Here is a 17,115-nt window from a genome sequence, read left to right on the forward strand (position 1 = left end):
TACCTGCAAGTAAATGTCCTCTTAAAGCCGCAGTACATAACTTACAAATATATATATATATATATATATATATATATATATATATATATATATATATATATATATATTCCCATTTTTGTTAAAACTGTCACCATTTTGTGATTGTATAATTTGGGTCAGATAACCTGCGCAATATATGAACACTTGCTATCAGGCAAATTTTCAGCCTTCAGAAGATAATAATAGATTTTATTTATAATGCCCAAAATGTTAGTGGTATGGCTCCCTTTAATGTTAGTACTTGTTGATTATGGGGTTCCATTCGTCCCAAAAAATATGTATACAGATGGTATGTAAGGTGTGTATGTTGCTCTCATATAATGTGTATAAGGTTTTGGGGTGCATTGATATAGATAGGAGTAAATGTTATGGTACACATTTTGTTTCAAACACATGTAGCCTAATCTTTTTAGAATACTACAAAAAAGTATTATTTTTTAGTAATACAAAAATATGTTAAAAATAGCATAACAAGAGTGTTTAAGTTTCAGTTTTAATTCATGCTAATGTTTTGTTCTGTTTTGCAAAAACTACCAACATATGTTGCATTCAGCTGAAGAAGCAAACGAGGAATACTGAAAATATGACCATGAAAAAACTCCGTGTGTTTGGGAATGCACTTAATTAGAACCAGATGTGTCAGAGAGCAGGGAGAAGCGAGAGGATCGTGGTCTATTTGTTGGCCTACTTTTTGAAGTTTCAGGTGGTGTAAATAGCTTTGTACGGTAGATTTATGGGCATGTTCAGTCTGTTTTTAACGAAAAAGTAAGCAGAGAGGGAACGATGACTCATAACTGACAAAGGGGCTGAACTTTTTTTTTTCTAGTGAAGTCCAGGAAGTCAGAAACTACAAGGCTTGCAAAAAAAATGATGAGGTATAGTGGATGAAAAAAAAAAAAAGAATCTGCCCTGTTAACCTTTGAGCTGTCTTTCTTTGTGCTCACAAGAAGTCACAAGACGAACTGTCGTATAATTTCACGGATGACACTCCTAACGGTAAGCAAGCGGTGCAATTCAGCTTGTTTTCCAGGGTTTAATCTGCTGTTTAAGTGTTGACATTTAAAGTCAAAGGTTGGGTGCTAAACAAATGGTGGCTAGAAATTTTAATTTTAATTTTGCGTATCTTTCTTTTTAGCATAACTTATTTGTTTTGGCATGAAAAGGACCACACTGACCGTCTTGAGCATCAGTGGATAAATAAATAGATGCTACGTAAATGAATGCGATGCATATATTTGTTTTGTTTTAGAGCAGAAAGGAGCTTCTGTAACCGCGTTGCAGAAACCGAATTGAATGTGGTTTGGCACGACTTCAGTCCAAATCAGAAACTCCCCGGTCCAGACAACTCCAGGAACACATTCATCATGTCCGTCTACTTCGACCCAGGACCAGATCCAGAAGTAAATGGGTAAGAGAGCATAATTTATTTCATATGTTCTTGGTGGGTTCTGCTTTTTCTTTTTCTGATTTAAAGAAAAAGCAGAAGGTGTGATTGTGGTTAACTGACAGGTGCGATAAAAAAAATCGGAAAGTAACTCATATCCTTAACCCAAAGTGATGAGTTTTATTCTGCTAATTATGAGAATTATGGCGTAGACCTTTTGATATAATATAGTTTCTCATAAATATTGAACATTACTTGGTCTTTTTTTTTTTTTTTTTTAAATGACCAGTCAAGCAGTGGCGGCTGGTCCATAGGGGGCGCTGCCCTACCTGATGTCGGAGTTGTGGGTATCTAAAAATGATCTATGAACATGATTTAAAAAAATGTATTAGCCTAAGTCTGCAGTAACTTTTATATTTTTTTAATACATTTGTTGAAACTGTCATTGTCTAACATTATGGAATAAGACGGTTTATCTGTGAAAAAGAATCAAGCTCCTCCGTCTCCCATCGCTAAACAATCAGAGCAGGGTCGAGCTGTCAATTACAATCTCGTGTGGCGCTGCTCATAAAAACTCCCGTTCCCGTCATCCTTCTGCTCTCTGCTACCGCCACAGCTTTTCGTTTCATCAGATCCTGTTATGAATGCTCAAGCTAGTTAGCATAGCCACCGATGACAGCGGATAAACGGTTTTCCTGCAAATTGTTTCTCCAACATTAGCACATTCAGCAGTGAGCACATGAAGCTGAGTGACAGTTTTATTCCTCTTGGCTCTGATTGGTTGTTTGTGGTCGAAGAGGCTCAAAATAGTTCAGGGCATTAATCAGTAGCTCAGGGAGGAGGAGGAGGCGGAGATCTATATTTTCATCCATTATCTGTCTCACAGGGTAGTCATGACAGGTGACAGTTTAAACAAATATGTAGAAACCATATCTTTATAAAAGGTATAACAGTGATTCCCCCACCCCCGCCCCCCACTCCTCCTGACAAATAGTCAAATTCTGGGGGCGTCCCAGAAATAAAGCTAACTAGCCAATAGTTTGTGGTTACTAGGGCAAAATAATAAACATTTAACCAATCGGCATCGCTGATTGGGGCGCACAGTTCTGCGTTGCTATGGTGTTAAAGTGGATAATGGCGACGATGGCAGCCGAGGGGAGGGTTTTACTGACGGCTGGTAAGCTTCAGCTTCTGTTCCCCTGTATTTTTTTTAATTAGTTTTAGCAACCTACTGTCTGAAAGACAGAAAAACTAAACAGATGCTATTATGTGTTCATTGCTGATGATCAGTTATTGACGTAGGATTTATGCTCATATTACTCTGGTTAGCATAATGCTAACCAGCAGCATTAGCTGCTCTAGATAAATACTAAGATTTCTCTTTTTTTATTTTTAACATTGATGCTGCTGCTCTTATAATGCTAATGTTTGGTTTATATCCTTTTTTTTGGCAAGTGTCTTTTGGTGACTCAGATGTATTACTATTCATTTTTTATATTTTGCTGAGTTTTTCTGATTGCCAGATAAATCCGGGGGTTTGCTTGGTTTTGTGGGTTAGCAGATCCTGAATAAGTCCTTCTGATTTGGGGGTTAATGTTAGTAGTTGATTCAGTATTAGCTGTTGACACTAATTTAATAAGTAAATTATTTAAACTTTTAGCTTATTTAACTCTTTATTTTGCTGTATCAATGATGTTCTATTATTGTGGAATTGCAGTCATTTTCCTACAGTTCATTTGAATCTTTATGCTGTACAATCAAGATTTTGTTTTCACCAATCAGGCATAATGATGACAGGGTCTGTAAAGTAGGTATTGGTATTCTTAAAAGTATGAGGCGGTGCCAATTCTTAATATAAAATGAAATCTGCATGTTCAAAAAGTTTTAGTACATGTGATCTGAAATTTCTTGATTATATGGTAGCTCTGACTTCCAACTTTAGACTTTTTCAGACTTTATTCATTCTTCATATTTTTTTTTTCCTTTCTGTTTGTCAGAAACATTACGAAGATGGAAGACGCTAAAGTAGAGATTGATGATGGAAAGGAGAAGAGTTTGGAGCCAGTCACAATGTACCAGTAAGTAATTTACAGCATTCTGAAAATTAGTGGTCAGATTTGCACAGAATTACATTTGATGAAAATCCTGCTTCCCCTCTCTCCCCACTCCTTGTTTTATAGGAAGATTCGGAAAATAATCACTCCATTTGTTATGTCCTTTGGGTTTCGGTGAGTTATTTTGCGGTGAATTATAAAGAATGTTTTACTGCATTCTTGTTGAAAGAAGTGCTAATCTTTCCCTAATTATGTTTTTCTTCAGTGTATTTGGAATGATCCTGATTATTGTGGACATTGTTCTCGTCATTGTGGACTTCACGCTGCACACTAATATTATAGAAGTTGTGTCACTCGTCATCTCCTTCTTCTTTCTTGGTGATGTTCTCATGCGTGTCTATGTGGAAGGGTAAGAAGAAAAGCATTAGAATTAACCTTTGTAGTCAAAGTAAGAACTCATGATTAGAATCAGTTACTTGTTTCTACCTTCTCTATATAAATGATTTCATAAAAACTTTCATAATTAAAGTGCTTTCCTATGAACGTGAGAACAGAGAATGTTCAAGAGGGATGCAAGCTTTCCCAAGCTCCTGTGTCAGCAGAACAGTGTGTTTAGCTGTTGAGCAGGAAATTGTGAAAAGGAAGCTGTACAGGAAATGTGTGGCATGTCTTGGGCTGATTCTTTGGAATACTAGTGCAGAGTCACTCAGTACATCCAGTCCGTTTTATCAACAAACAACTCAACTGTACAGCTTATGCTTTTTTGTAGACTATTAATCTCTTTTGGCTCTCTTTTAGCTTCAAAGTTTACTTCAGCTCAAAGTTGAACATTATGGATGCGTGTGTTGTCGTCATCACGCTGATTGTCACCATGGTCTATACTTTCACCGACCTTACAGGGCCCAGTCTCATTCCCAGGTGGGTGTTATCCCTCCTTAGCTAATTACTATGAAACATTTTTAGCTATTTTGCATGTAAAATATTGTAAAAAGAAAAAAAACTCCTAAAAATTGCATTTAAAGCTTTACAATCTTTTTGTCAATTTGTCCATATTACAAACAAGTGGAAGTCATTGTTTCATGTTCTAAAAATGCAAGATTAGCATTTTACTGCTTTTAAGATGGTTAAATGTTACATGTATTAGGTGTGATGTAATTTTGTTTACATCGTTTTTATCTTCCTGAGAAGCATTTTTAATTGTATAAGGACGCAGGACAAAAGAGGCTTGCCATTTGTCAGTGTGAGAAAAATATTTCATATTATTTTTAATCCTTGTTTGACAGGGCTCTGACATTCTTGCGCTTCTTGAGAATAATCATCTTGGTGAGGATTTTCAGATTGGCATCTCAGAAGAAAGAGCTGGAGAAGGTCACTAGGAGGATGGTATGTTTTCTGAAAGCCAGAAAAGAAATAAATGACACACTTATGTACTGTCCCTGTGTTGATAACTGTTGTATTTAGCCTTCAGAGAATATTTTTTTCATCCAGGTATCGGAGAACAAGAGACGTTATCAGAGGGATGGATTTGATCTTGATCTTACCTATGTCACAGGTACGAGTGACGTATGTTTCAGAAATATGTATTAAACTTATTTGGCATCCTTTTTTTTTTTTACATTAATATACAGTAGTTGAAAAAAATACTTTAAATCCCATTAAATATTTAGTTAGTCGCTGATGTCTAACCATCCTTTTTATATATGTGGAAAGGAAACCAAATTTATTGCAGAAAAAAGAACCTTGTTAACCGTAAGGCATTCAGGGGCCAGTAAAATTCTCAGAAACTTTAGTCTAACCAAGAACAACAGGAAACCACTCAGTTTAACCACTGACAAGAAATTAAGCCATAAAGACAAAAGAATGTCCTCACCACACCTACTATTCCCCTCTAGATGTCACCAAAGATGCTAATTGGTGTTGAAATGTGCTGACACATTTACACAGTTACTTCTGGGCAGTGCACATATCCACATAGTTAGTTATTGAGAAATCTAATTTTGAAAAGGTTGTGCATTCTTTGAACATTTGTTCCCTAATTTTTGCACAGGTTCTTTCTGGCAAGCTATTGTTTGGCCTTCATGTTTTTTTATTCCTTAGACTTTTAATGTTTTGACCTTGTACGCCCCCTATGACAAATAAACCTGTGGTGTCTTTTTGTGACGCATCAATATGCTCTTTCATATTAAATATAGCAAGAGGCTGCTGTAGGTAAGACAAGGAACGTTTTAGAGACTTCTTTTAGTATCTAGCCCATATATTTGTATGTTTCAGTTTTACTAAGATGAATGTAAATATCCATACGTCCAAATATATTAGAAAAACATGCAGGTTATCATAGGGTGTGTTAATTTGTTCATGTTATCATAGGGTGTGTTAATTTGTTTATGTATATTTGGAAGAAAATTTCAGGTGAAATACTTTCTTTGCCCATCTCTCTAGATCGTGTCATTGCTATGTCTTTCCCCTCCTCTGGAAAACAGGCTTTCTACAGGAACCCAATCCATGTAAGTAAAATGGCCAGGAAAAAACTTTTGAAATACAGTAAATAAGTCCTTGGCCACATTTTATGCTCACCATAAAAAAATGTTTCTGCAGGAAGTTGCGAGGTTCCTAGACACTAAACACGGAGGGCACTACAAAGTTTACAACCTATGCAGTGAGTTGGACTGTGCGCTCATCTCATTCCGCATTTCTTTTTTATGAACCACATTAACCATGTCAAGTGATACTTTTTATTTTCAGGTGAAAAAGGGTACGACCCCAAGTTATTCCACTACAGAGTTGAACGGATTTTTATTGATGACCACAATGTGCCCACCTTAACGTAAGTAATTTTCAGTTTGATATTTGGATTGCAGGTTTTCTTTTATATTGATCTCATCTTGGAAGTGTTTGCACACTCAAGGTACCTTTTTAAGTAACGTCTAGTTGATAAACATAGGAATGTATAGACTATTTTATGTTTAACAGCCTGGTAGTTTATCATGGTTTCTTCCTATTGAATTTTACCAGAGACATGCTGAAATACACAGAAAGTGTCAGGACTTGGATGTCTGCTGATCCCAAAAATATTATTGCTATTCACTGCAAAGGAGGGAAAGGTGATAAATGAATCCTACTTGTTTGACTATCTTGGAGTTAGCTGTGTCTGAGTGTCTTTATACCCACCATTTACCATACTGCTGTCCCACAGGACGCACTGGAACCATGGTGTGCACATGGCTCATTGACAGTGACCAGTTTGAGAATGCGGAGGTTAGTTTCTGAATTGTTCAAAGTAGGGTTAATGAATGAGGTGAATATTTTAAATACAGAGCCACTTCCTATTGTCTGTGTGTGTTTGTGCACCAGGACAGTCTGGAGTATTTTGGTGAGAGGAGGACAGACAAGAGCCGGAGCGCCAAGTTTCAGGGAGTGGAGACTCCCTCTCAGGTGAGAAAAGCAAGAAATGTTTATCTGGTGCATTTATTTAAATTGAACTTGGTTCAAAGGGTTTTACTGAAATCTGGCCTTTTTGTTTCACGCCTGAATAACATTTCCTTGTGTTGGATATAAGGAATGACAAATGAATATACATTTCCCACATTTGATTGTTTCAGGATTACTTTTCTTCCTAATTTGGTGCTCACAACACATAAAATTTTTTCAATTGATCTTTTTTATATGTTTAGAATTATTTGCAATACTTTTATTCATAAGTAAAATAAAAGACATTTATAAGCTGCCAGGGTACAGGCTTGCAATGAATAAATGGAAATGATCTTCAGCTCACCAGCAGCATATTAGAAAACACAATTTAAGTTTTGTTATCACAGAATGCACCACAATTCATTGTTGCATCACAAAAAAGTTATTCAGTTATGACAAAACATTTTAAAGATTGAGACAAGCAGCAGAATTCTCCTCATCTAGGTTAAATAGAATAAAAATACTGAAAATAAGGTTTTAAACGTATTTTGTGGACAGAGTAGAGTGTGACGTATGGTTTTTTTTTTTGTTTGTTTTCTTCCCAATCATTAAAAAAAAAACCTAGTTGCTTAAGTATTTGTTCTGTTTGCATCACAGAGCCGCTATGTGGGTTACTACGAGATCATGAAGACAAAGTACAACCGAAATTTGCCTCCATCTATAAGCCTGAGGATTAAAAGCATCCGGATTCACTCTATAGCAGGTAACCCAGAAAACCTAAGTCTACTCAGATCAACTGCTTCTACAGCACAGGGTTTTTAGTACATGTGTGTTTTCTTGTTCCTGCCCAGGTGTGGGTAAAGGGGATGGCAGTGATCTGAGAGTGAAAATAATAATGAAGAAAAACTTGGTGTTTCAGTGTGTTTGCAGCACACAGGAGAACTGCAAGGTGGGCTTCATTAGACTCATTTGGTTGTGCATCATCATTTAACAGTTGTGTAACTTTATTCACTCTTGGTTGTTTTTCAGGTGTTTCCTGATGCAGGCAGCAATGCTGCAGTAATCAGCCTGCAGAATGGGCCTATGGTTGAAGGCGACGTGAAGGTTATGTTTGAATCAAGTGCAGTGAGTCCTTTTAGAACTTTAACCTGAAATGTTAAAAGTTGGTGTTTATCCTGACTGTTGCGTTTTTGTCTTTCACCAGTGCCTTCCGAAAGGATATGAAGATGTTCCGTTTTACTTTTGGTTTAATACGTCTTTTATAACAGAAAACAAGTAAGTTTCTTCAGCTCGGACAATAATATTTCTAAAGCCTTTACATTCTTCTCAGACCTTAGAAACATCTGACCTTTTTTTTCTTCTATTTAGGCTGTTTTTGTCCAGAGAAGAGTTGGATAACCCACATAAATCTAAAACCTGGAACATATACAAAGAGGACTTTGGTGTCACCATGTTCTTCTCAGAGTCTGACTGAAGTAGCTTTAGAAAGAAAAGAGGAAAAAAAACATGTAATTTTGGAAAAAGCTGTGAAGAAATGAATGCATTCAACACTAAAGTATTTGCTATAATCCTCCAAATGCCCAGATCTTCCATTTAGATGATTATTCTGATTAGAGCTGGATGCACCTGTGATTAAAATAACAAAGGTATTGCTCTGATGTATGTATGGCACTTGACTATGAAATGTTGGAACACTGATGATTAAACAAGTGATGCAAACCTCTAGTGAATCAAACTCTTTCCTATACGCAACTTGTTTATACAATGTTTTTCATTTAGGCATCAGGAAAACATTTGCATGTAACCTTTGTTTGTATTCAGTCTTTGACTAGAACAAAATTAAAGTTGCAGTAATCAGTTTGCTTTTATCGAAGGCCTGCTTCTGAGAAAGTGACTAGCTCTACATATTAACAAATATGAATATTGACAACCTAGTTCATTACAGTTAAGTAAAACTTTGTTTAAGAGCCACCACATAAATCTAATCTAGAACATGGGCTACATCTACCAGATACCTTTTAACATCCTCTTGAATCAGATGTTTTCACAATAGTTCTTGATGAATAAAGGATTTGAGTGTGGCTCAAAGTTTTAGCCACCAATTTTTACTAAAAACTAGATCTGCATCAAACTTGGAAATCAAACTTTCAGACTCAAGTGGAGAGGCACAGAATTCAAGCAACTTGTTTCTATTGTCAATGATCATATAGGAGGCCATGCCATCTGCTGGTGTTGATCTACAGTGTATGTTAATTCCAAAATCAACCAGAACATTTTTATTGTGGGGGAACTGTTGATGACCAAATCATGAATAAGCCAATAAGAATTTCAGTGTGTTCAAGGGCATTCTTTTAATTTCGGTGAAGACAGAGAGAATACAAATTGCTGGTTTGTACTTTTGTTATACATTTACATAAAACTAAACCCCTAAAACTAGATCTTCATGATGTTTATGACCTTTTGAAGTAAATATGGAGGTATTGACTTGCATTATCAACACAAAGTAAACCGTAGACCAAAGATTTAATTTTGCAGTCATGCAGACAAGCATGTTTTTGGCTTGTTTTTCAAATTGTATCATAATTGCTAGATATTCTCACATTAAGCCAGTTCTGAAAAGAAGACAAAGTATTTCATTACAAATTAGTAAGTACAAAGTATCAATGACAAAGGCATTGATTCATTAGAATTTTTTCTAATCAAATAAAGTGCAAGCTAAGGAAACAAACAAAATAATGTTAAAATTATGGACGGCTTTGTAACACAAAACTGAAAATTACAAAAGTTTAATCTGTATTTGCCAGTGTCGGACTTAAAAGCCTTTTTACAATCCTTAAATCTTAGGTAATGCTAATACTGCTACAATGTCCCATCCTCGGTTTGTATGCAGGCTTTCTCAGCTGCATCTCACACTCTGAAAAGAAAATACAAGGAAATGTAAAAAAATTAAAGCAGCAAATTATTAGCATGTTTACTCATTCCCTGATAAAAGGCACCCATTTCATTTGAACAGCTAAAACAATAATCGCAGTACAGTAATGTAACTGCTTTGTCCATTTCAAGTAACAAAAAATGTTTCAGGGTGTTATTATGCAGACTTTGCATAATGGGTGCATCTGAATATTCAGTAAATCCCAGACATCCTCCTTAACAATATTGAACTAAAAGCCTAATTTCAACTTGGCTAAGGGGCTGATTGAAAACAGCACTCTTATAGGATTTCCAAAATGGAATATTAGCTTAACTTTTAAAATGTGTGCAATTGGTATTGATTATTTTGCAACACCTGTTTTGGCTCATGTTTGGTCATGTTGCTATCCACTCCTGATCTAGTTTAAAAATCTAGCCTCCATCAGGTCAACAAAGAGTTTTTCTTGCAGCCCGAGCCAAGTTTCCTGCAAAACCATTGAGATGGTCACACTCGTCCAGCTCGTCAGAGCGTCCACTTCGCAAAAAGCAGAGCATTGTGGTTTTGCATGCCTCTCTGCAGGACTCTGATACATGTCCTTTATGTCTGAGGTACCAGAACTTCTGGAAGGTGCGGTCGTCGTTGATAAAGGTTCGCAGCAGTGTGTTGTAATCAGATGGGAACAGACTGGAAAGGCCGTAAGCTTCAGTGGCCCGGTACAGGAGGCTCCATTTGGGGTCCTGCTCTGGATTGTCTGGTGACTTTGGGTCGTGATTTGCCTCTGTGAGGTTGAGGATGTAGGTTTCATGGTCAAGCACAAGCCGAGAGCTGTTTTTGTAATTTCCATCGACATAATAGATGCGGTACCCTGAAAATGAGGTGAAGTTTAATATGTGGTTTACTTTTATTTAGAAAAGCACCACAGAATCACAACAAAATAAAATATTTTTATTTCTGTGTAAAAACCAAAAACACCCTCTGGGCTTAAAGTAGCTCTCAGCATAGCAAAATCTATCATAGAAAACACAACTCAATGTCCTTGCCTTCTGATTTTACCCTTAATTCCTGTGTGCCCATTGTTGTGCATCACACAGAGATACTTATGGAAATTACACTTGTTGATTCTAATAGTAAATCCTATTGCAGCAGTACACATACTGACGACTTATTCTGCTGCTAAGCTTGGTGCGCCTGACTATAAAATCAAGCAGCTGGAATTTTCAGCAATAAAACTCATTCTGTCGTAGTAGTAGTGCTGTTAAATAATAAAAAAAGTCACTCCTCTCTTTATGGAACGGAGTAAGCTGTAAAAAATTAGTTGGAAACTTCCTCTTAACACTTTTGTGTTTCTGTTTAAAAAAACAAAAACTGTTGTGTATCTTTAACAAAAATGTGAAAAAAAATTCTAATGTTACCAGTAAAAATCTCCTAAGTATTGCCTTGAGGAGTGTTTACCCCCGCACACACTGGAAGCAGAACTTTATGCTTCATTAAATATTCCTAGTAAAACCACTAGATTGAGATCTACAACAATATAGCACCTCCCTATCATGGCTGTTTTCTGGAGAAAATTTTATCCAGGGACTTTGATTTAGTGAAAACACACCTCAAAATAATGTTAAGTCACTCAGCTGGTTCATCGACTCACCTGGATTAAGATTGACATAAGTGGTGGCACTGGGGGCAATGAAAGCCACTCCTAAAGGCCGGGTCATGGTTTCCTCATCGTAAAACATTTGAAACTCGTCCAGATGGGTATGCCCAAAAAACTGCCCAGTAATTGTACTTTCATATCTGAAAACAAGACATTTTTGTTAAAACAGCAAAACTCTGGCACCTCCAATAGTCACTCAGATACAAAACTACAGTACAATGACAGTCTTACAATGTACAAACAGAGGAAGTGGAAATGCTTGTAGTAATTTTATTAGCAATGCCTCCTGGTATTAGAAATCTGCAATATATCACTGACATTTAAAAAAAAAAAAATCAGTTGAACTTCAATGTCCTCTCAGCAATATAAAGGTAGACCACTCTAAACCCAAGGTGTAACAGCATCTGTTTTTCACCACTATACATTTCACTGACAATGTAAATTATAACAGCAGCTACCTGTTGACGATGTGATAGTAGTTCCAGCTCCAGCTGCCAAGACACAGGCCAGGTGGAATATGACCAATGATATGCACCTAAACACAAGCAGCAAATAAGCTGACGGTACTGGCTATTCAAACGTTTATTACCCTACAGTATCTGTAATTAGACGCAATTAAAATAACAGACATCCTACATGACCAGGACAGAAAGCTACTGACTGGAGGGAGGAAGAGGGGGCGAAGGAGGGATAAGCTTCAACCACACTCACTTCACACTTCATATTTTAACACCAAGTGACGAAACCGACCTTCTCTCCTCTGTCCTCACTGGCCTGCAGAACTTGAACCAGCCACTGCAGCTGGTTAGCAGGGTCAGTGGAGTTCACCATCAGCCAGAAGTTTTCTCGTGCGCAGAAGTTCATGTTGAGGGAGACCACCCTCAGCCCGGGCTGAATCTCTAGTGTGTAGAACCCTCCATATCTGTTAGCAACACAGGAGGGTTTAATTCAGACTCATACTAGCATATTAAATGAGGAGCAGCGTGCTGAGGGCCGTCACCACTTCTGCTCTTCATGCGGTCAGATGTTCCATTCAGACACAGTGAAACTGCAACGGCAAACAGAGCTGCTCTTTGTTTAAAAAAACAACCAATGCTAAATTATTAAATTTGTTTGTGAAGCTTTATCTATATACTATCAAACAGACATTCTAAATACAATAAAAATCATGACTGAAAGTAAACAAACTATCATAAACCTTAAAGTCTTCAACGCCTGCTCTGGCAACCACTGCGCCCATTCCTCTGCCATTTTATCATAGAGCCAGGCAGAGGATCGGTTGCCGTGGACGAACGGTGGCGGGAAGCTGTTCACTGGTGTACTCTCATGGTTTCCTACTGCAGGGTAAACAGTCACATTGGCTCCCAGGTACCTGGGTTGAAAAAGAGAGAATATTTATCAGTTCAGATCAGAAGGCTGTGATCACAGCAATCTGTAATTGCGTTTAAGTAATAAGTTCATAAACTAAAGAATTTGTCTCTGTAAATTTAAAGCAACATTTTTGAAACTTCTCCAACAAAAAGTAGCTTTTTGTGGCCATTCTTTACCCTCATTCATTTGGACTTCATCTACCAAAGTACAACAGATTACCCAGGTGGAAATTAACCTCACAAATTGGCTCTGGAGTGAATAAAATAGTTGATGTATCCTGAACCGTTGCATGAAGTTTTATGGAGGAAGTACGGTAAGCACTTGAAGTTAGTTGAATTTTCTCAGCATTAAACATTTCAGTTTTAACCCCTCTCTAAATAACGGCAAATTATGCCAACAGATTTAAAATCGTGAGGATGTGTGGAGGATGCCTTTGCCATCCTCCACTCAAACTCTTTTTTTGACTAAACTATTTCAGCAAGATTGTTTTACAGCTTTTTTTTAATCACGAGGCACAACTAAAAACAACCCATGCAGAATGTGGACTGTCAGGTTTTGGGGGGTTTTTAACAGTGGCTTAATTTATCACGCACCTTTTAATGTTGCATATTTCCTCATACGTCAGGGGAATTCTTGTACGTCATACAAGAATAATTGGGCATAATTCTATTGCTAAAATCATAGCTATTATTCTTGCAAGGGCAGAATTTCATCCCAGTCTCTTTTGTGGTGTCTGAACAGGACTCTGGGATAATTATCATGATATATTTATACAAGGTTTTGCTATGCTGCAATCTGAGACTAATGCTTTTAAGCCAAGGGTTTGGAGCATGTTAATTCATCGAAGCTGCAGGAGTCACTGGATTCAATTCAAAGCAACACTGATTTAGCTAGTAGTGATAGGAAGAAGAAGAGGAATGTAGCTTACACAGACACAGTTATATCTGGCAGTGAAACTACACACAGCAAAAGCCTATGCCTATAGTTGAATGTCTTAACATCATTTTAGAGTGTGTGAACTCTGAGCAATATTTACTTGTGGATGAGTTTGGAGATGACCGTGAGCTCTGTCAGCTGCTGGTTTCTGGTCTGAGACCAGACGTTGTGTGCTGGTATGTCTCCAGTCCAGTAGACCCAGTCCCAAGGTCCGACTTTAGCAGCATTTTCCAGGAGGTTCTCCACCGTGCGTAGAGGCAGGTCACACTTGCTGTAGGTTCCCCAGTAACCAGCCCCTCTCCGCTTCCATTTGGGAACACCCGAGTCTGCCCGACAACAGAGAGGCTCCTTGCAGTCAGCAGCGCTGCCAGTTTCATATTCCTGTCAGCAAAGAGATTTTAAACGTAAACTGCAGGTGTGTCTCAAAACTTTTCTTTGCCGTACTGTACGTTATTTTTCACTGATACTGGAACCCTTTACTGACCACGAAAAGATCAAACCCAATCACACTTAGACTTTTTAAATTTTGCACACACTCACCTTGTCCCAGTGGATATCTGTGAGAAACAGCACCCTACTCTGTGGAGAGCCAGGTTTAGGAGGTGAGGGTGGCGTAACAGGAGGCTTGGGAACCTTTGGCAAAGTGATGTTCCACGGTGCGTAAATGTCAAATGTGCCACACGAAGGCCCCACCAATACCGCACATGCTTCGGTGGGCCACAGCACAGACTGCTGCAAGGCCCTGATGAAGTCGTCCCTGAACAGCTCGGTTATGTTGCGGCACACCTGCTCATCAGCCAGATGCAAACGGATGCATGCCTCGCTGACTGCATGTGCCACCCGCTCTTCGTTTGCACTGCTCTAATAGAAGCAATAAAGCAGAAAAAGACTATTAGAGCAGGACATTGCATGTAAAATACTTCCTGAACAATAAGCGAAGCTTAAATGAGTTTATTCAAATCTATAGTGCATTTAGGGAATTCTGTGGTTTGGGCTAATAATCACAAATTCTAATGCATGTCTTAGGACAAATTATACCTTTACTGGTAAACTAAAGTAACCCAGCATATATATTTAGAAGTTCCTTGTTAATGAAGGAAATGAAAAAAACTGAAGAGGCAGAGAATAAAAGCCAAGTGACAGCAGTTTATGTTTAGTACAGACTAAAAAGGTAAAAATATACACACACAATGAAGCAAAAATGTTTTTCTACATCTATCCGGGATGTTAAATTGGTGTTTAATGGTGGAATTTGAACAATTTGTGTAACTCATTCTAAAAATAAGAATACAGAAACTGTTTCGCAAGGAGCAGGAGTTCATTGGGAAGTTATTTAGAGTGTACGGATCACTGCAGTGAAAGTTGTTCTGCAATCTTGGTGAACTTGTTTTATGTGTGTTGTTGTGTGTGTGGACTAATATCTAGGCATAAATGTATATTGTGTGATTATGTAACAATGCCTAATATTGATTTGTAAACTTAATAATTAGCACCAAAGACCAAATAAGTGGAAACTTCAACAGTATTTCTATATCATGGACAACTACGATAATACAGGTACTAATTGATCTTCTCACAGTTGCAGCGGGTATGTAAGTGTTTCAAACTGACCATGCATCAGTGGGACATTTCTTATCCATTTTGAGAACTGAAGATTTAAAGTTTTCTTATGTACGTTACAATGTACGTTGTTTCCGTAACATTTAGCTACGACTTCAAATGCTATAGGAGATCACTCTTAGTTATTTTGCGGTCCTATCAGTTTCCAAATAGGGATCAGAGCCTATTTAGATACAAATGCAAAGCTTTGGAAATGACAGCTTTGGAAATAAATCTCACAGCTATTTAAACAAGCAAAAGTGTCAACAGGGATGAAGCAGAAGCAGGAACCAGCTCAGACACAAGCAGCAGAATGTATTTAATTAAAATTCAAATATGACTTTTTAATGAACCATTTATTCACATAAATATGATTAACTTAATAATATAAGTTAACGAAGACTTTCCTTGCTAAATAGACCACCGAAAGTTGCATTTGTTCAGTCACCACAATCTTTGCTAGTTAGTTATCAGTTTAAAGAGGTTTTAACTTCCTTCAAGCATATTCTGAGGGTCTATTGCCATCTGTAGCAGTCTGCCAATAAGAAAAGATTTCACCTAGTTAAATATATTACATTTTTACCACAATTTAAAGACTAAATAATATCGTAACCCAACATGTTGCAAATGTTAGGTTGTGCCATCCAGCATTAAGTAGAGGTATAATTGCAATTTTGTTCCTCTTTTCAAACCCCGGTGTTCTGTTTGTGTTGCAAGAAAAGCAACTTGTTTGCAGTGTTCAGTGTCACAATAACTGATATAGATTTTCTACTCCACTTTGAGTAAGAGGCAGAAGGTTTACCAGAAGTGCGATGTCAAGAATGGTGAAGATCGCTTTGCAAATGGGACAGGTGAGGTTTCTCCAGGGGAAGCCGAGTCCGTGGGTTTCGAACTGCTCCACCAACACGGTCCTGGTCTGAGCTTGATACTGAGCTGGATGACAGGACCCGAACAGCGGCGACATAAGGAGCAAAGTACAGGTCGTCAGTCCCAGGAAGGGTCGCAGTGTGGGGAGCCTCATTGTTCTGACGGTAGCGTGTCTGTGCTGGAAGAAGCAAATGCAGAAGGGGAGACTTGCTGCTTCAAGGAAATGACACCAGTCTGACATTCAAACTTGCTAAAGCGATATGAGTCATTCACAACCGCAAACAAAAAATGTAAAGCCAGCTAAGAGCTAACTCTATTGCTCATAGAGTACCTCTAAAAAGAGAAAAAAAGTGCCGCTGTCTTCTCCAGGGACTCCCAGGTGTGGTGAACAAAAGCAACTCCAAGCTCCAGTTCCACTTCCCCGGGGAAGTCAACTGAGACCAGGTCAGACAAGTCTTTTATACATGATCAGCTGGAAGCAGCTCTGCTTGTTCAGATGCGCAACTGTGTGTGTCCTCGCGACTGAGGCTGCCCGCTGTCACGTGACCGTCTGGTCGTCAGCTGATAGATCACGTGTCATTTGTTTTTCCTTCTCTTCCTAATTTATCAAATAGCTGGGGAAAATGTTATGCGAAATAATTCTACTGAGCTCCCTTGGTGACATGGGGATTTTTTATATATTTTATTTTGCAGAATATATGTAGTTATTCTAATCTGTTTCTAATCTAATTCTCTCGCAACATCAAACTGCAAATCAGAAAGCCGCACAAATGTGGGATCCCGTATCAAACCACACACCTATCGTTACCTACATTGTAGATAAGAATAACAGCTTTGGTCCCAGTAAAGTGTAACTACATGGAAGATATGAGGAATTTCTTTACTGGGTGTTTTA

At 37.9% G+C, this 17,115-nt stretch overlaps 2 protein-coding genes across 4 annotated transcripts; one reads left to right on the top strand and one right to left on the bottom strand.

Annotated features, from left to right (window-relative positions):
* The first annotated feature begins 667 nt into the window (after positions 1-667).
* On the top strand, positions 668-8,744 carry tpte (transmembrane phosphatase with tensin homology). 3 transcript variants are annotated; one of them, XM_028030726.1, is made up of 19 exons: positions 668-1,035; positions 1,289-1,447; positions 3,421-3,501; positions 3,604-3,651; positions 3,743-3,886; positions 4,276-4,395; positions 4,761-4,860; positions 4,966-5,029; positions 5,917-5,981; positions 6,073-6,133; positions 6,220-6,301; positions 6,490-6,578; positions 6,671-6,732; positions 6,829-6,909; positions 7,543-7,648; positions 7,737-7,834; positions 7,915-8,010; positions 8,090-8,160; positions 8,254-8,744. In XM_028030726.1, exons 2-19 carry the CDS (start codon positions 1,404-1,406, stop codon positions 8,357-8,359), a joined length of 1,518 nt encoding a protein of 505 aa, XP_027886527.1. In that variant the 5' UTR covers positions 668-1,035; positions 1,289-1,403; the 3' UTR covers positions 8,360-8,744. The 3 variants fall into 3 exon arrangements, with proteins under 3 accessions (XP_027886527.1, XP_027886529.1, XP_027886530.1); XM_028030728.1 differs by having other exon boundaries at positions 1,294-1,447; XM_028030729.1 differs by lacking the exons at positions 668-1,035; positions 1,289-1,447 and adding an exon at positions 2,536-2,600.
* A 911-nt stretch (positions 8,745-9,655) lies between these two features.
* On the bottom strand, positions 9,656-16,760 carry smpd1 (sphingomyelin phosphodiesterase 1). Its single transcript, XM_028030725.1, has 9 exons — positions 16,552-16,760; positions 16,156-16,398; positions 14,295-14,615; positions 13,855-14,135; positions 12,646-12,819; positions 12,198-12,369; positions 11,906-11,982; positions 11,442-11,587; positions 9,656-10,661 (listed from the first exon to the last, which is right to left on the bottom strand). Exons 2-9 carry the CDS (start codon positions 16,372-16,374, stop codon positions 10,243-10,245), a joined length of 1,809 nt encoding a protein of 602 aa, XP_027886526.1. The 5' UTR covers positions 16,375-16,398; positions 16,552-16,760; the 3' UTR covers positions 9,656-10,242.
* Positions 16,761-17,115: the final 355 nt, after the last annotated feature.

The sequence above is a fragment of the Xiphophorus couchianus genome, chromosome 11 (genome assembly GCF_001444195.1).
Source record: "Xiphophorus couchianus chromosome 11, X_couchianus-1.0, whole genome shotgun sequence".
Taxonomy (NCBI): domain Eukaryota; kingdom Metazoa; phylum Chordata; class Actinopteri; order Cyprinodontiformes; family Poeciliidae; genus Xiphophorus; species Xiphophorus couchianus.